The sequence below is a fragment of the Myxocyprinus asiaticus genome, chromosome 6, assembly GCF_019703515.2.
Source record: "Myxocyprinus asiaticus isolate MX2 ecotype Aquarium Trade chromosome 6, UBuf_Myxa_2, whole genome shotgun sequence".
In the NCBI taxonomy this organism is placed as follows: domain Eukaryota; kingdom Metazoa; phylum Chordata; class Actinopteri; order Cypriniformes; family Catostomidae; genus Myxocyprinus; species Myxocyprinus asiaticus.
In genome coordinates, this window is record NC_059349.1 from 47,507,368 (window position 1) to 47,527,617 (window position 20,250).

Consider the following 20,250-nt stretch of genomic DNA (forward strand, 5'->3'; position numbering starts at 1 on the left):
GAAATGTCAGGTTGATCGTACATGACTTTTCCTGATCTTATTTACAATCCAAATTAAACATGGTAATACAACTAGATCTAGGTAACACAAGACTGCCCTGAGAAATGTAATGATGTAGACTTTTTAAATGATACCAGAAAACTAAAACTAAACTAAAACTAATTTGGAATGACAAATTGAATATAAACTAGAAATAAAAATTAAATTAAAAATCCAAAACTGTAATAATACTGGGCCAGACAGAGTCCAATATATTTCATGGAATTGTAAAATAAATTTGAAAGAACTAGAAGATTTTTAGAACAAACATATTATTAACTGTACCAATTTTCCAAGAGTGTCTAGTTAACATCACGGCAGTATCTTGCTAGGAAAATCTAAAAGTTCATTATCTATAGCAAATTGCAAGCTTTGCAATAAAATAAACAGCAATTTGAGATCATTTAGCTAATGTTTAGCTATAGTCAAATGAGGCAATGCCATTGGTGTTGTACATCCTCAATCATGGCTTAGTTATTTGTACTTCAACAAAAATATCTCATATGATATAATGATGATAAACTGACTTTTTGCACAATAGGCAATTATCACACCCATCCAACGTGACACCCACATCAGTGACTCTGACCTGGCAGTTTCCATTGGCCCTGTAGAAACGTTCATGAATAATTTTAACAATTAATAAAATAAATAAATCTTTATTTTCACAGTGGCCTCAAAGAGTATAGGACAGTTAAGTCACCCTTAAAATATGAATTTCATTGCATAAGACATCAGAACATCAAACCAACAGGCATACAATATGCAGACAAATGATGTTACACCTTCTCTCAGAACGAACTTTTCTTGTCTATATTTTTAATTACTTTTAAGCAACCAGTCCCAGTGTAATTTGTGTGACTGTATGAAGTCAGTCCCCCTCAAGTTCACACAGGTGTTGACAGTTGAGTACAGTAAATATGGACAAGTTCCAGTTATACTTGACAACCAGAAAGTGTCCAAATATATTTTGTCTACATTTTTAATAGTATATCTATTTGTGAAATGTTTTGCTTGAAAGGTGTGATTGTGCTCTTTTTTTTTTTTTTTTTTTTTTTTTTTTTTTTTTTTTACTTGTTTTGATATTTTGTTCTCTGATGTAATGGTATTCATGCATTTTTGAGAGTGCCTTTAAGAGGCCACTGTATACATTTTGTATACTTGGCATTTCTGTACATGGACTTTGATAAGGACATGACTGGAACTGAAATGAACAAAATTAAAGTACAGTTAACCTCATCAGCAGTTAAGTTCCTCTCCATTACTGTAACTATGCATCACAACTGTTCCACTTTTGATAAGGCACTTCCCAAAAACCACACCTCCTCAGGGTCAATGGTGCATTTCCACCACCTTCATAACAGCTAGCACATTCTAACCCTTCGCAAAGTCCCAAGATAAGCACAGGTGTTATATTTTAGACTAACATCAGCTCAAAACCAGAGGAATAATAAGAAAGACGCTGGGACAGCATACTATGACTGGGGATACATACCTGATGCTACTCTCTGCAGTAGCCTGTTTATGTGTTCTAAACACTGAGGCTTATTCGGGGTAGGCTGTCAGACTTTTATCTCTCAATTGCCTTTAACAAATGTGACATACAGTATTTACCGTGACCTCCATTTTATTAACGTCACATTTTCTCTTAACTGTCTGCAGAAATATCTCACTCACTCTTCCAGACAGGAGGTCAAATGCAGGTAAGAATTATATCAGCACAATTTCAACAATTTCAAAAGATTGACTTTTATAAGGTTATATTTTTATGTGTATTTTTTAGAGCTGTCAGAATTAATGTGTTAACGCACGAGCTTAATTTAATTTAACATGTTCATTTTTCTTAATGGCGATTAACGCATTTACCATTAATACATTTACTATTAATATAGCATAAACCAGCATAAACACTGATTTTTATAATGTGTCTGCCCAGAGTCATTACACTGATGCACACACACAACAGTGCTTTCGTGTCAGTGATAAAATGATGGAGAAAGGACCTCTTAATGCTATTTGAAGTACAAAACAAGCCCAGATGGGACTTGTGATAGAAATCAAGTATTTTTAGCCTATGTAAGGCAAATTTTAATTACCACAGAAGCTTGTCAAGTCTTAACTATCACCAAAACACAGAATGAGACCTTTTTGTCTTCAAGTGCTTTTCATGGTGAGTTGAAAGCGGGACTTGACGTTGCCGCTGATGCCCTTATGCGAAACATGAACACGGCTTTTTGATTGCTGTTGCAAAGTGGATAGTCACAGTCTAGCAGATTAAAATGAAAATGCAACCTAAAGGGGGACTAATTCTTTGAATTAGTCAACCTCACAATTAGACTTTGGGAAACGGTTAATGTTACTTGAATTTGTGCTATTTTAGTGCATTTCTATCTTTATACTATGGAAGTATTTCTATTTCTAGTATTTCTAGTATTATAGAAGTGTTGGTCACACTTTATATTAGGTGGCCTTAACTACAATGTACTAACATTAAATACATACAAGACTATGTATTTACTGTGTTACTACATGTTGTTCTGCAAAATTCCCACATTTGCTGCTACTGAGGTTGAGGTACCGGTAGGTTTAGGAGTTAGGGTTAGAGAGTTAACAGTGTAATTGCAAATGTAATTACAATACAACAACATGTATGTACATAATAAGTACTTGCATCACATGGTTAAGTACATAGTAGTTAAGGCCACCTAATATAAAGTGGGTCCGAAGTGTTTAAAGAAAGCCACAGTAAATCTGATTTGATCTCAAAATCTTGGCAGATCCTTCAATAGAAGATCTGACTCGTCCACTCTGACAGTTCTGACCAGTTCATATTCAAACATTCCCGATCCAGATAAGGCTTTCTATTAAATAATAATAATAATAAAAATAAAGACACATTTTTCTTCAGAAATCGGGCATATTTCCAAGTGAAACAGTTAATTCAATAAAAAATAATAATAATAATAAATAAACAGAATAAACCATAAAAAGTAATGTGCTTGAAAAGGGAAGAGTTAAAAGTAATAAGAATTTGTGACATCAGCCAAAAAGGAAAGATGTTTTAGAAACAGAGTGAGTTATTGCATTATAAGTTTAAGACGGCTGTTACATCCATCATCTATTCTAGATGGAGCAAATTGTGGGTAACTGCTTGGATTCATTTATGGTTTAGATTAAAAGGTTGCTTTTTGTTTTGGCAGTTTGTGGCATCAACTGTGATTTTGAAAGTGATATCTGCAGTTGGACTCAGTTGGTGACTGATGTTTTTGATTGGACAAGACACACAGGTTCTACCCCTTCATCAATGACCGGTCCCTCCTCTGACCATACAACAGGAAGTAGGTCAACAAACTTCCTCCATTGTTCTCTTACTCAAAGCCAGTATGAAGATTGTGAGAAAAAAATAATTCTTTTTGTTTTGCCCACAACATATCTTTGCTATTTAACTAGGTTTCAGAATGCCAAAACGTCTATGGCCATTTTTTTGCTTAAGAGTGTCCTTTTCTGGTCCAAATTTGCAGGTGGTTTTTATATCTACATCGAGGGTGACAGTGCAACTCATGGTGACACGGCCCGTCTCCTCAGTTCAGAATGTGCTGACCCTCAACCTCAGTGTCTGCAGTTTTGGTACCACATTTATGGTACCAGCAGCACCTTGGGACTGACCGTCTACCTGCTTGAGGGCAACAAGGCCCAGGAGGTGTGGAGGAGGAGAGAAAATCATGGAAACATGTGGCATCATGCACTAATGGACCTGAGACCAAAGACTACGTTTCAGGTCAGTAAAGGTTTGAGGACTACCTTCTTGTAATGCTTTAAATGTTAAAGTTAACATACTAAACTTTCTATCAATGATTTTTGGCAGTAACTAAGGAAGGCTTGCAGTTTCTCTATACTATATATGTTAATTACGTTTTTCCGAAATAAGATGTTCATCCTATTAAGAATGTTTTGTAAGACACGATGTGTCATTGTGCTAAAATTGTTTGTGCATGGTCTGTAGGAATGTTTGAGCAGTGGCATTTAGGACAGATTAAAAAAATCTAAAAAGGTTATTGACTTATCAGGTCATCTTTGAGGGGCGTAGAGGAAGCACAGCCCTGTCAGATGTTGCTGTTGATGATGTCTCTCTGCACAGAGGAACCTGTGATGGTATGTTTCTACTCTTTGGCAGCCCTTAGTAACATCTTTTGGCTCTATAAAATTGAGTACATTTCATCAGTACAGCAGAATGACTTGCACAGAGCAAGTTTTACAACAAAGTTTTTGACTTTAATAGTTGTAAATATTTTTCAGATTTAATAAACCAGGTTACTCCATCACCTACATCTCAGATGTCATTGCCACCAGATTCAACAACGCCCATCCAAACTACCACCACAACCACCCAAACCACAACCAGACTCATCCAACTTACCACCACAACTGTCAAAACTGTCCCACCTACAGATGTACCAAACACCCCAGCACCAAGTAAGGTCCTTACCTACCATTGGTGGTTGGAGGGGTTGAAAAGTAAGAGGGATCAGCCAAAAAGGAAAAAGGGAGGAGGAGCAAGTTATAACATTTTGATAAAAGATTGCAAAACTTATTTTATTTGGAATGTCATGCATTAATTAATTTTGCATTATAAGACCAGAAGCATGCAATAAGGAAGCAAATTGGGTCAATTTTATATCTTGCTTACCATAATGTGTCAATTTATAACTGAGCTGGGATTTTGAAGTTTAAGAAGGCTGTCACATTTATCATCTAGATAAAGCAAATTGTATTTTACTGCTTGGAATGATTAATGGTTTATGGTAATGTGCTTTTTGTTTTGCAGTTTGTAGCATCAACTGTGATTTTGAAAGCAATATCTGCAGTTGGAATCAGTTGCTTACTGATGTTTTTGATTGGACAAGACACACAGGCTCCACCCCCTCATCAATGACTGGTCCTTCCTTTGACCACACAACAGGAAGTGGGTCTTGATTTCTTCATAGAAACAATTTAAAATTTAATTCATTAACTTGTTCCTCATTAAAAACTTTTTACACATAAAATAAATGTATAGTACTGTTTTACACTTTTGCTTGTGAAATAAATTCATCATGGCTGACTGAATAGAACACTTCAACAATGACATTTGTGACTGAAAGCTTTTGCTGGAATATGTATTCCATCACTTCACTAAAATGTCCAAGACAACTGTCATTTCACCCAGCACAACATAAACCAGAAATTACAATATGCACCTTTAACAGAACATCCCTCTTCAAAAGTTCTCGTACTTTCAAAACTATTCTGATTACTGTGCAAAAAAAGAGATAATTTCTCTTGTATTGCACGTATCATAATTCTAAAACACATTTCTGCTATTCTAATGAGCTCCTGAATTGTTAACATCATGCATAAAATTATCATAAATAATAGCACATCTATAAATCATACTTGGCCTCTGTTGCATAACTTCTATGACCATTTCTTTGCTCAAGATTCTCCTTTTCCTGGTCTAAATTTGCAGGTGGTTTTTATATCTACATTGAGGGTGACAGTGCAACTCATGGTGACACGGCCCGTCTCCTCAGTTCAGAATGTGCTGACCCTCAACCTCAGTGTCTGCAGTTTTGGTATCACATTTACGGTACCAGCAGCACCATGGGACTGACCGTCTACCTGCTGGAGGGCAACAGGGCCCAGGAAGTGTGGAGCAGAAGAGAAAACCATGGAGACATGTGGCATCATGCACTGGTTGAACTGAGACCAAAGACAAAGTTTCAGGTCAGTAAAACTACCTAATCTTCTTGTAAAGTTTTAAATGTTAAATAGAGTGAATGTTGAATTCATGTTGACTTTAAATGTTATTGGTCCATCAGGTCATCTTTGAGGGACGTAGAGGAAGCACAGCCCTGTCAGATGTTGCTATTGATGATGTCTCTCTGCACAGAGGAACCTGTGATGGTATGTTTCTACTCTTTGGCAGCCCTTTGAAAAGATTTTAGGCTTTAAATAATTAACTCAACATAATCAGCATAATTACAGTTTACAATTTGCAAAAGGGTTCTCAACTTTGTGTTAAGAGTTGTTAATATCTTTCAGATTTAATAAACCATGTGACTCCATCACCAACATCTCTGGTGTCAACGCCACCAGCTTCAACAACACCACAGCCTGCACCAATCCAAACTACCACAACAACTGTCCAAACTACAGTCAGACCCACTCCACCTACAGACATACCAAACACCCCAGCACCAAGTAAGCTTCATACTCACTGTTGCAGTGTGATTACTTTCTGTTGTTATTTCTGTTGTCATAAATTCAGCCACAATTTATTTCTCTGCAATTTCCATTGTTTTCAGAAAAAGACAGAACAGCCCTTGGTTAATTACAGATGAACCTAAATGGAAAATAATAATAATAATAATAATAATAATAATACAAATAAATAATGCTTACTTTAACAATGTTGATGTTACTTTACAACTACTGTATGTTCATTTTGAAGTTTAAGTAGCCTGTCATAGCAATCATATATGTAAAGCAGATTTTGGTTGACTGCTTGGAATGACAGTTATGACTGCTTTTTTGTTTTGATAGTTTGCAGCATCAACTGTGATTTTGAAAGTAATATCTGCAGTTGGAATCAGTTGCTGACTGACGTTTTTGATTGGACAAGACACACAGGCTCCACCCCCTCATCAATGACTGGTCCCTCCGCTGACCACACAACAGGAAGTAGGTCTTGATTTCTTCATAAAACAATTAACAGTTAACTCAGTAACTTTTTCCTCACTGAAAACATTTTACACAAAGAAATGAATAGTACTGTTTTATATATACAGTATATACCGATGAGCCAAAACATTATGACTACTCACAGGTGAAGCGAATAACGTTGATCATCTCCTAACAAGGTCACCTGTCAAGGTCTGGGTAGATTAGATGGTAAGCAAACAATCAGTTCTTGTAGTCAACATGTTGAATGCAGGAGAAATGGGCAGGAGTAAAGACCTGAGCATTTTTGACAAGGGCAAAATTGTTATGACCAGAAAACTGCATCAGAGCATCTCTGAAACGGCATGGCCTGTGGGGTGCTCCCGGTTAGTAGTGGTGAGTACCTACTGACAGTGGTCCAAGGAGGGACAAACCACAAACAGGCGACAGGGTGTTGGCCACCCAAGGCTCATCGATGCACGAGGGCAATGAAGGCTATCCTGTCTTGTCCGAACCGACAGAAGGTCTACTGTTGCACAAGTCACAGAAAATTTTAATGATGGTTACGGGAGGAATTTGTCTCAAAACACAGTGCATTGCACCCTGATGCGTATGGGGCTGCTTAACCGCAGAAAACTCAGAGTGCCCATGATGACCCCTTTCCACCGTCGATAGCACCTACAATTGGCACTTCAGAACTGGACCTTGGAGCAGTGGCAGAAGATCATCTGGTCCAATGAGTCCCATTTCTTTTACATCACATGGATGGCCGCGTACATGTGTGCCATATACCTGGGAAAGTGATGGCACCAGGACGCACTGTGGGAAGATGAAAAAACGATGGAGGGAGTGTGATGCTCTGAACAATATTCTGCTGGGAATCCCTGGGTCCGGCCATGCATGTGGATGTCAATTTGGCACGTGTCACCTACCTAAATATTGTTGCAGACCAGGTACACCGCCTCATGGTAATGGTATTCCCTAATGGCAGTGGCCTCATTCAGCAGGATAATGCGCCCTGCCACACTGCACACATTGTTTGGGAATGGTTTGAGAAACATGAGGAAGAGTTGAAGGTGTTGCCCTGGCTTACAAATTTCCAGATTTCAATCCGATTGAGCATCTGTGGGATGTGCTGGACCAACAAGTCCGATCCACAGTGGCTCCACCTCGCAACTAGCAGGACTTGAAGGATCTGCTGCTAATATCTTGATGCCACATACCACAGGATACATCTGGGGATCCTGTAGAGTCCATGCTTCAGCGGGTCGACGCTGTTTTGGCGGCACGTTGAGGACCAACAGCACATTAGGCAAGTGGTCATAATGTTTTGACTCAAAATATATGCATAAATTGTATATACAAATGAAAGGAAGACTCCAGTCATATCAGTGACCTACACAATCCTGTTTTACGTGGAGCGGGTCACCTCATGAGAATGGACATGTTGAGATCATGTTACCAGCTGAATACTTTTTGCTTTATCTCAGTAACCCCTGTTATTGGACAGTTTTGCTTGTGAAATTAATTCATCATGGCCAACTGAATAGCACACTTCAACAATGACATTGGTAAATGAAAGCTTTTGCAGGAATATGCATTCCACCACTTGGTGTCACTAAAAAGACAGAGACAACTGTTATATCACCCAGCTCAACATAAACCACAAATTACACAGAGCACCTTTAACAGAACATTCCTCTTAAATAGTCCACGTACTTTCAAAGGTATTCTGATGACTGTGCTAAACAAAAAAGTTTATTTCTCTTGTATTGCCCATATCAGAATTCTGAACTTTTGAAACACTTCTGCTATTCTAATGAGCTCCAGAATTTTTAACATTATGCATAAAATTATCAAATTGTATCACATCTAGAAATTATACCTAGCCTCTGTTGCATAACTTCTATGACCATTTCTCTGCTCAAGACTCTCCTTTTCCTGGTCTAAATTTGCAGGTGGTTTTTATATCTACATTGAGGGTGACAGTGCAACTCATGGTGACACGGCCCGTCTCCTCAGTTCAGAATGTGCTGACCCTCAACCTCAGTGTCTGCAGTTTTGGTATCACATTTACGGTACCAGCAGCACCATGGGACTGACCGTCTACCTGCTGGAGGGCAACAGGGCCCAGGAGGTGTGGAGCAGAAGAGAAAACCATGGAGACATGTGGCATCATGCACTGGTTGAACTGAGACCAAAGACAAAGTTTCAGGTCAGTAAAACTACCTAATCTTCTTGTAAAGTTTTAAATGTTAAATAGAGTGAATGTTGAATTCATGTTGACTTTAAATGTTATTGGTCCATCAGGTCATCTTTGAGGGACGTAGAGGAAGCACAGCCCTGTCAGATGTTGCTATTGATGATGTCTCTCTGCACAGAGGAACCTGTGATGGTATGTTTCTACTCTTTGGCAGCCCTTTGAAAAAATTTTAGGCTTTAAATAATTAACTCAACATAATCAGCATAATTACAGTTTACAATTTGCAAAAGGGTTCTCAACTTTGTGTTAAGAGTTGTTAATATCTTTCAGATTTAATAAACCATGTGACTCCATCACCAACATCTCTGGTGTCAACGCCACCAGCTTCAACAACACCACAGCCTGCACCAATCCAAACTACCACAACAACTGTCCAAACTACAGTTAGACCCACTCCACCTACAGACGTACCAAACACCCCAGCACCAAGTAAGCTTCATACTCACTGTTGCAGTGTGATTACTTTCTGTTGTTATTTCTGTTGTCATAAATTCAGCCACAATTTATTTCTCTGCAATTTCCATTGTTTTCAGAAAAAGACAGAACAGCCCTTGGTTAAATTCAGATTTACAATTATACTGTAATGCTTACTATAACAATGTTGATGTTACTTTAAAACTAAGCTCATTTTGTAGTTTAAGTAGGCTGTTGTAGCTGTCACAAAGGTTAAGAAGATTTAGCTTGACTGCTTGGAATGACAATAGAGTGCAACAGTCTGGTTCTGGAAGTAAAAATCCCATTCATTCATCCCAAAAACAAATTTATTTTCAACAATAACTCATACAATTTTAAAGACAAACTTACCGTGACCTACAAATTGCTTGCTATGTTCCTCATTTGTAAGCCACTTTGTATAAAATCGTCTGCTAAATGACTAAATGTAAATGTACAAGGTTCATCGATGGTATATGCTTCCGCTGAAGCTATCCGTCTGCGTTATCTCAACTTCATTGTTTAAAAATCCTGTTTGAAAGTGGAATTCATGGTAAACAACTACATTACCCATGGTTCAGTAGAGAAAAATCCACTAATCAGAGAACCGGGGCTAACAAAACCCATGAAACATGCCTCTGAGTGACCGCACGCTCCCATGATGCACTGTGAATGACGTAATCGAAGAAAAAAAGTTTTATATATTCCCATAGTTTTTTATTCAGTGACATCATTCACAATGCTTCATGGGATTGTAGTTTGTGCCCTCAGGAAAGACGGTAAGTACACAGCTTTGTACCAAAGTTTGTGATGTTGAGATTCTCCTCGGAGCTGGTTGGTTTGGTTCATGGCTCACAACTCTTATGAAGAATTTTATTAAAATTCTATGGAAGAAATGAATGGAGAAAATACTTCTGGAACCCAGAAGGCTGAAAAAGTGGGCGGGCACTGTTGCGCTCTATTATAATTGCTTTTTGTTTTGGCAGTTTGCAGCATCAACTGTGATTTTGAAAGTGATATCTGCAGTTGGAATCAGCTGCTGACTGACGTTTTTGATTGGACGAGACACACAGGCTCCACCCCCTCATCAATGACTGGTCCCTCTTTTGACCACACAACAGGAAGTGGGTCTTGATTTTTTTTATTTATTTATTTTTTTTTTAGAAACTATTAAAAGTTCACTCAGTAACTTGTTCCTTATTAAAAAAAAAATTACACATAAAGAAATGTATAGTACTGTTTGACACTTTTGCTTGTAAAGTAAATTCATCATGGCTGACTGAATAGCACACTTCTAAAATGACATTGGTAACTGCAAGGTTTTTTTCAGGAATTTGTATTCACGCCACTTGGTGTCACTATAATATCCAAGGTAACTTCTATGACTATTTCTCTGCTCTAGATTCTTATTTTTCTGGTACAAATTTGCAGGTGGTTTTTATATCTACATTGAGGGTGACAGCGCAACTCACGGTGACACGGCCCGTCTCCTCAGTTCAGAATGTACTGACCCTCAACCTCAGTGTCTGCAGTTTTGGTATCACATTTACGGTACCAGCAGTACCATGGGACTGAGTGTCTACCTGCTGGAGGGCAACAGGGCCCAGGAGGTGTGGAGGAAGAGAGAAAACCATGGAGACATTTGGCACCGTGCTCTAGTGGACCTAAGACCAAAGACTAAGTTTCAGGTCAGTAAAAGTTAGAGAACTACCTAACCTTCTTGTAATGCTTTAAATTTAAATAGGGTCATTGTTGAATTCATGTTAACTTTAAATGTTATTGGTCCATTAGGTCATCTTTGAGGGGCGTAGAGGAAGCACAGCCCTGTCAGATGTTGCCATTGATGATGTCTCTCTGCACAGAGGAACCTGTGATGGTACTGTATGCTCTCTGGCAGGCCTTAATCTTTATATAACTTCAACCTAAGTCAGCTTAATGAGCAAAATTACTATTTGCATAGGACAGGTTTGGCAAAAGTTTGTTTTTTTCTTTCCTGCAAATATTTTTCAGATTTTATAAACCAGGTCACTCCATCACCTACATCTCAATGGTCAACAAATAATCCAGTGACCTCTCCGGTGGGAATCGTAACAGTCCCATCTTCAACAATGTTACAAACCACAGCTGCACCTCTTCAATCTACGGCAACTACGGCTGCACAAGCAGCTAATACAGATAATTGTATCCCAACTACAACTGAACTCGTCCAAACTACAGCTGTCACTGTACAAACTACAACTATACCAAGCACAACTACAGGTGCACCCATCCAAACAACATCTGCACCCATCCAAACTACAGCCGCACCTGTCATAACTACAGCCGCACCCATCCAAACAACAGCCGCACCTGTTCAAACTACAGCCGCACCCATTCAGTCTACAGCAAGGCCCATCCAAACTACAGACATCCCGGTCTCAAGTAAGCTCCCTACTGTATTTATCATTGCAGTGTTTTCACATTCTGTTGTGATTGCTACTGCAATAAAATAACACTCCCCCATTTCAATTTTAATATCTTATTATTTTCCTCTTGCTCTTGTTTTAAAAAAAGAGACAAATACACTGTTTCAACAAAAATAATTTGTTAAATACACTGCCCTACAATGGCATAAATCAGTAACTATGCTTTCACTGAAACTGAGAAAAATGGCTTCAAAGTTACTTGGTTTTTATTGTTTGTAGTTACTGCAATTCCACCATTTTTTTTTTTTTCTGAATCTGAGCATAGTTGAGCTAAACCTGTCTGTCAGTGGACAGATCATAGTTTGTAAGACCCAATTTTGGTCATAACTATGTTTTACTTTGCAGATTACAAAATAGATCTGTACAGAAGCTAAATGAAAAAGTTTCAATTAAAATTTCTTCTTTCCTCACAGTGCCCCCTTGCCCCACAAACAGTCATTACACTGACTGCATCCCTGCCTGCCAGCCTACTTGTACATACCTGCACGGCCCTCCTGACTGCAACACTGATGGGCCGTGTGTGCAGGGCTGTGTGTGTGATGATGGCTTTGTGCTTAAACAACATGCATGTGTGCCCATTCGTGAATGTGGTTGCCAAGACGGTCATGGCAATAACCACAATGTGAGTGACCCAGTCACACTAAACTTCTAACATGCTCTTTGAATAAAGCTGAAATGTGTAATTTCTGCACCTCTAGTGTCACTAAAAGAAATTGCAAAAATATTTCATTGGAAGATTGCCGTCTTCCATTAGTTGAGCAAACAGATAGTCTCGCCCCATAATCACTCTTTTGGTTCTGGCAATGTTGCAGTGTCATGCTGGGGTGCTCAAACAAACAGAGCAATGTTTTGATAGCACAAAAGAGCCATAGGGTTTTGACTTTTCAGGGTAATCAACATCCAAATGGCTTATTTGCACAGTAGTTGTCTCTGAATATTAAGCTGAGATAGAAGAAAGTATCTTAAAATCAAGAAAAATTTCAGCTTTTAGCTTTCTTATTCATAGGAACACATAACACATTATTTCCTCTCTTTTGTTGTGCAGTTTGGTGAAGTTTGGTATGACAACTATTGCTCACAGAGATGTGAGTGTGAGGAAGAAAATGACGGAGAGATTCAGTGCGAGGAATATGAATGTGATACAGATCAGATATGTCACATGACTGAGCAGGGAGAATACAGTTGCCAGGAGACTGGTACGTATTTTTCCAATGAAACCATCACAATTTATTAAAGTGCTATAGGCATACAGTTTTAGGGGCTTTCACACAGGGTGCATCCCTGCATTCCATCCAGGTTGTTTTGTAATTGTCTGTCTGTGCTCACATCTTTAGCTGTTGTGTGACTATTTTTCAGTGTCTCGCGCCGTGAGCGCTTTATTTTTAATATAAGATGTCAAGTTAAAAGACATTCAACTTTTATAATGCATCTCAAGACCCTTGCGTTCTATTCCATACCACTGCCCTAGTTTCTTTTGAGCGCATGAACGCACCCTGTGTGAACGGCCCCTTATGTAGATATACTGGTGTGACTGGTCTCATTACACTTTATGTTTCTGTGTGCCAGATTTCAGCAAGTGCAAAATCGATGATGACCCCGAATACAAAACCTTTGACAACATGAAGCACAAGTTTAAGGGCAAGTACTCTTACGTCTTGGTCCAAACCACCACCCTGCCAAGCAACCTTCAGGCCGTTTATGTGGTTGCCATCAATGAAAAAATAAAAGACAAGAGCAGTGAGGAGGACGACAGCAGTGATGAAGATGACAGCAGTGAGGAGGACGATGATGATGACGGTCGTGTTCGTGCTCTGAGAATCAGAGTTTATAACCACACTGTGGAATTTAAAAAGGGCCGTAAAATCACAGTGAGTACATTTCTTCTGATAAAAGCTATAGTATAGCATTGTGGCATCTGGCTGGCTTTTGTCCAACAATGTCAGCAAAGTTTCTCAGGTTTGCTCCTTTAAGTTTCAAAGCTTTAAGCGATAGTTTGCCCAAAAATGAAAATTATGTCATCATTTACTCAACCCCGTGCTGCTCCAAACTAGTATGACTTTCTTTCTTACGTGGAACACAAAAGGAGATATTAACAAAAGTGGTTGGTGATTTAGACTGCTCTAACTTTGTCACATTATTCCAAGTCGACTAAAGCCATACAATGGAACAGCCTGTATATTTTACTAAATATCTGATTTCCAGTATATTATGTTATAATAAAGTAACTAGTCTTCTGATTTAAAAAAAACCACCACACAGTTCAGTTATTTTCCACAAAATGAGGGCCGTGATCACGTCTACACCAGATACATTTAAATAAATCTGATAAAAAGGGAATGTCTTATCTGCCTGACATACATCATTGGCTCTGACTGTCAAGGCCAGGTCCTATAAAAGTCTGAGAAATGGTCAGAAATGAATCAGCTTTTTAACACCCCCTTGTGGTAACTGGGGAGTAATGCAGTGAAATATACCTAGTACTGGAATTCTACTTTTTTCATCTGGCTCTCTCTCTTCCTTTCTGACTTTCAGGTTGATGGGTTGAGCGTTAAACCTCCTGTCTCCCCCTCTGGAGGGATAAAGATTTGGGAACGTTCTTCTCGGGTCTATCTGAAGACTGACTTTGGACTCTCTGTGGAGTTTAATGGCAAAGGCAAAGCAGGTAATGATTAATTCTATTTGTATTTATGATTGGCAGGTCTCATCACAGTAAGTTTGGAATACATATAATTTGAATATATAACTGAATAATTTCTGGTAGTATAACTCAGTTTAATATATATATACATACACACACACACACACACACACACACACACACACACACACACACAATTATAATGATTTATTACAAGGCAAAGCCAAAACTTTTCTCTTTCAAAACATGTTTTGTGCCTTTCCTGTTACATTCATGTTTTGTAGTTGAATGTTAGTGCAATATTGGGAATGAGCCATAGTCGGGCTATGTTATCTCTCATCTCAATATAAGCTGCCCAACATTTGATTGAAAAGTGTACAAATGAGAAAGAACTTTGAGAAATATTTGCATCTCTCTTTCTTTCCCTCTGCAGAGGTCACTCTTCCCCACACATATAAAAGGAAGATTGGAGGTCTCTGTGGAAATTTTGATGACAGCAGCAAAAATGATATGATGAAGCCAAATCGGGAGCAGGCAAAGAATCTGAAAGAGTTTGGAGAGAGCTGGAGAGTAACGGACGACAAAATCATAGTCCGATGGAGGTAGACAGACTATTTTAAGTACTAGAAATATTGGATAAGAGTCCTTATTAGATACACATTATTCACGTTTTGTTTGTATAAATATATAAGCATATTCTTATTGTATTTGACAGAAAACTAAAATGTGATAATACTGATGTCCCAATTTTAGAAGAAGAATATTATGAAAACTAACTATGAAACATCACAAATGGAGATATAGGAATTATCAAATCAAAACTATCTGATATTTAAGCTTCTACAAAGATGTCACCATTATAGATTACTGCTCTGCTTCTAAGCATTCTCATGAGGTGCCATCTGAGATGCATTTTTAAAGAGTATTGTTGAATGCTGGGCACTTGTTGGTTGATTTTCCTTCAATATCCACTCCAACTCATCATACAGTATATCTATATACAATATTGTATATATACAATATACAATATTGTACAGTTGTGCTCAAAAGTTTGCATACCCTTGGAGAATTGGTGATATATGTACCATTTTTAAAGAAAACATGAGTGAGCAAGCAAAACACATTTATTTTATTTCTTATGGGATTCATATTCAACTGTAGGTTATAACAGAATGTAACAGTACTGACTGGTGTATATATATATATATATATATATATATATATATATATATATATATATATATATATATATATATACAGTTGTGCTCAAAAGTTTGCATACCCTGGCAGAAATTGTGACATTTTGGCATTGATTTTGAAAATATGATTGATCATGCAAAAAAAAAAAAAAAAAGTCTTTTATTTAAGGATAGTGATCATATGAAGCCATTTATTATCACATAGTTGTTTGGCTCCTTTTTAAATCATAATGATAACAGAAATCACCCAAATGGCCCTGATCAAAAGTTTGTCTTTTTACAGACACACAAGGTGACACACACAGGTTTAAATGGCAATTAAAGGTTAATTTCCCACACCTGTGGCTTTTTAAATTGCAATTAGTGTCTGTGTATAAATAGTCAATGAGTTTGTTAGCTCTCATGTGGATGCACTGAGCAGACTAGATACTGAGCCATGGGGAACAGAAAAGAACTGTCAATAGACCTGCATAACAAGGTAATGGAACTTTATAAAGATGGAAAAGGATATAAAAGATATCCAAAGCCTTGAAAATGCCAGTCAGTACTGTTCAATCACTTATTAAGAAGCGGAAAATTCGGGGATCTCTTGATACCAAGCCAAGGTCAGGTATGCCAAGAAAGATTTCAGCCACAACTGCCAGAAGAATTGTTCGGGATACAAAGAAAAACCCACAGGTAACCTCAGGAGAAATACAGGCTGTTCTGGAAAAAGACGGTGTGGTTGTTTCAAGGAGCACAATATGGCGATACTTGAACAAAAATGAGCTGCGTGGTCGAGTTGCAAGAAAGAAGCCTTTACTGCGCCAATGCCACAAATGACAACACCTTGACATGCCTCACAGCTTCTGACACACTGTAATTTGGAGTGAAGAGACCAAAATAGAGCTTTATGGTCATAACCATAAGTGCTATGTTTGGAGAGGGGTCAACAAGGCCTGTAGTGAAAAGAATACCATCCCCACTGTGAAGCATGGTGGTGGCTCACTGATGTTTTGGGGGTGTGTGAGCTCTAAAGGCACGGGGAATCTTGTGAATATTGATGGCAAGATGAATGCAGCATGTTATCAGAAAATACTGGCAGACAATTTGCATTCTTCTGCACGAAAGCTGCGTGTGGGACGCTCTTGGACTTTCCAGCACGACAATGACCCTAAGCACAAGGCCAAGTTGAACCTCTAGTGGTTACAGCAGAAAAAGGTGAAGGTTCTGGAGTGGCCATCACAGTCTCCTGACCTTAATATCATCGAGCCAATCTGGGGAGATCTCAAACGTGCGGTTCATGCAAGATGACCAAAGACTTTGCATGACCTGGAGGGATTTTGCCAAGACGAATGGGCAGCTATAGCACCTGCAAGAATTTGGGGCCTCATAGACAACTATAACAAAAGACTGCACGCTGTCATTGATGCTAAAGGGGGCAATACACAGTATTAAGAACTAAGGGTATGCAGACATTTGAACAGGGGTCATTTTTTTTTAAATTGTTGCCATGGTTTGTTTTATGATTGTGCCATTCTGTTATAACCTACAGTTGAATATGAATCCCATAAGACATAAAAGAAATGTGTTTTGCCTTCTCACTCATGTTTTCTTTAAAAATGGTACATATATTACCAATTCTACTAGGGTATGCAAACTTTTGAGCACAACTGTATATATAGATACACACACACACACACACACACACACACACACACACATATACATATATATATATATATATATATATATATATATATATATATATATATACACACACAAATTTCATTTTAATTAAAACTGAGGCACTTAGAAATGTAAACTTAGGAACCATTTATATTTGTCTACCAAACTCATTTTAAGGATTTAAGCATAGGCCTTAAAAGGGTTTTTAAGATCATGAGAAAAATAAATTGAGTATAAAATGTGTCCACACTTTTGACTGGTATTGTGAATAATTATACAGTAATAACATCTATACAACACATGTTCTTAGAGGCTTGCTGAAAGTTTTGCTGAACTAAAAATACCTTTTTATAATAATACTGTGATAGTGACTCAGTGGAAATAATGAAGTTATGTATGCTAACAGTCTCCCTTCTTTGTTGTTCAGGCGGTCCTCACTTCAACAGAAATGGCTTCGGGCTTGAGCTAAAGTAGACGTTTACTTCAAATCAAATCCCTTTATTGTCACTCAACCATATACACAAGTGCAACAGTGGGTGAAAGTCTTGGGTGCAGTTCCGAACAACATAGCAGTATAACAATTACAATAAACATCTGATTTACACAACACAGTTTACACAGTTCGGAGCTCGCAGTGCAGCAGCCATACATGGCACCATCTTGTGAACATACAAGATGAACGATCTGCTGACGACACCTGTCATAACTGATGCATTAATCAGACTAGTTAAGCTTACTAGATGTGTTAAGAGTTAACACAAAAATTTAAATTTCCTAACGTCATATCTACTCCTTATGAAACGTGTCATTTGTAGGTTTATTAATAATGACTGTTTTACCATATCCAAATGGACAGTATTGATTTATTCTTACAGTATTTGAATAAATAAAAAAGTCCAGTGTTTAACTGTGTGGTTTTTCAAATGCATTTGAATGTAGTCGATCAACAAATCTGAGACCACTAGTGAAAATATTTATATTTAGCATTTTTCTAATTTAACAGTAAAAAAATAAATAATTTTTTTAATAATCATTTACTCACCCTCATGTTGTTTGAAACATGTACAACTGTCATTTTTTTTTTCTGTAGAACACAATAGATGTTACGCAGAATGTTAGACTGACAGACTCAGTTAACATTTACTATCACTGTAAAAGAAAAAAGATGAAAGCAATAAAAGTGAATGGTGACTGAGACGTACTGTATATTAGTTTATTCACTAATTGCATATATTGCCTTTCTTTTCTTTTCCTGTCACTGCTTTTATGTTAATCTTGAACAAGTCTAATTTATAAAAGGGTTTTTTATTTATTTGCATATATTCACAGCTCTAGCTTCATTTTTAATGGATGCCTCACTATACAGTGGCTACAATGTTTCTACGCTTACAGTATTCACACCTAAGTTCGCTTTAACAAGTACTGAAGACTTGCAACTGCTAAGAACATACACATATGTGCTGCTGCAATGGCACCGAAAAAAGTAACATACAGGACATGATCACATTAAAAATGTTGAATGAAAATTTTGCCATTATTTACTCACCCTTTCATTAGATACCATCAAAAGGAGATGTTAGGCAGAATGTTAAGCTCAGTCACCATTCACTTTCATTGCATCATCATTCATACAATGAAAGTGAAAGGTAACTGAGGCTAATATTCTGCCTTACATCTCCTTTTGTGTTCCATGGCAGGAAGAATGTGATTCAGGGTTTACAACATGAGGGTGAGAAAAATTAGAACAGAATTTTTAATTTTGGGTGAACTATCCCAAGATGCATTATCACCTGTCATCTGTCAAACTATGGAGCTCCCTCCAAAATATTACAGCTGACAAACTACTCCTCTGCAAATTATACAGAATGCAGCAGCACAGCTGGTTTTCAATAAACCCAAGAGAGCACATGTTACACCCCTCTTTGTCTCTGTACACTGGCTGCCAATTGCTGCATGTATCAAGTTCAAGGCTCTGATGCTAGCATACAGAACAGTCACTGGGTCTGCGCCAGCTTACCTAAAATCATTCATGCAAAGCTACGTCCCCTCCAGAAGGCTGTAGTCTGCAAATGAGCAGAGCCTTGTGGTACCAATACAAAGAGGCACCAAAACACTTTCCCAGACTTTTGGATTCACCATAGGCTTACCTCTGTGGTGGAACAACCTTCCCAACTCAATCCGTGAAGCAGACTCCCTCTCTGTAATCAAAAAACAGGGGGGTAAAAAAGACAACTTTTCGTGAGCACTTGATAATGCAATAATAAAAAAAAATGCACTCTAATCTCTGTCTTAGCTAATACTTTTATAATGCAATTGAAACTGTGGGTAACGGGTCTGTCAAGCTCCAAAAATAGCAAAAGAGAAACCATTTACCACTCCTTATTTGCTGAAAATCTCCCCCTCTGCCTTTTAGGTGAAATGTTCCTTTTAGCCAAATGTTCCAAATTATTGTAGTGCAGTAAGGTGCAGACTAGGTTGATTTTTATGGGATATTCTATCTATCCTGATCTGCTCCTAATCAGGATCCTGACCACTCTGTGATTTTGACCACAGGTATAACATGGCTACTTACCAAATAAATTATGAAATGGACATGAAATAATGATTTGAGTTGAAATCAAGGTTTTATGTGAGAAGAAAGAGACCACAGAGTCTCCAGAAACAATGAATTCAAACTCCGGTGTGTCAGAGTTCTACCGGTTTTTATATTCTGAAAATATGAAAAATAAAAAAAAAATTAATCCTTAGATGTGTGGTCATTATTTAGAAATATCGAAGTATAGGTCTCTGAGAAACAATAATGGGTGTTTCCCAATCTGTGGGCGTTTTCAAACTGGGATGGGCAAT

At 37.8% G+C, this 20,250-nt stretch overlaps 1 protein-coding gene across 9 annotated transcripts; it reads left to right on the forward strand.

Annotated features, from left to right (window-relative positions):
- Positions 1 to 1,418: 1,418 nt before the first annotated feature.
- On the forward strand, positions 1,419 to 18,600 carry wu:fb63a08 (MAM and LDL-receptor class A domain-containing protein 1). 9 transcript variants are annotated; one of them, XM_051699761.1, is made up of 24 exons: positions 1,419 to 1,593; positions 1,702 to 1,742; positions 3,240 to 3,377; positions 3,561 to 3,817; positions 4,107 to 4,191; positions 4,336 to 4,512; positions 4,865 to 5,002; positions 5,546 to 5,802; positions 5,898 to 5,982; positions 6,121 to 6,279; positions 6,622 to 6,759; positions 8,697 to 8,953; positions 9,049 to 9,133; positions 9,272 to 9,430; positions 10,420 to 10,557; positions 10,865 to 11,121; positions 11,225 to 11,309; positions 11,444 to 11,854; positions 12,312 to 12,520; positions 12,944 to 13,094; positions 13,465 to 13,766; positions 14,431 to 14,560; positions 14,970 to 15,138; positions 17,831 to 18,600. In XM_051699761.1, the coding sequence occupies exons 1-24, from the start codon at positions 1,517 to 1,519 to the stop codon at positions 17,865 to 17,867; spliced, it is 3,942 nt and encodes a 1,313-aa protein (XP_051555721.1). In that variant the 5' UTR covers positions 1,419 to 1,516; the 3' UTR covers positions 17,868 to 18,600. The 9 variants fall into 9 exon arrangements, with proteins under 9 accessions (XP_051555721.1, XP_051555728.1, XP_051555727.1 ...); XM_051699768.1 differs by lacking the exons at positions 9,272 to 9,430; positions 10,420 to 10,557; positions 10,865 to 11,121; positions 11,225 to 11,309; XM_051699767.1 differs by lacking the exons at positions 8,697 to 8,953; positions 9,049 to 9,133; positions 9,272 to 9,430; positions 10,420 to 10,557.
- Positions 18,601 to 20,250: the final 1,650 nt, after the last annotated feature.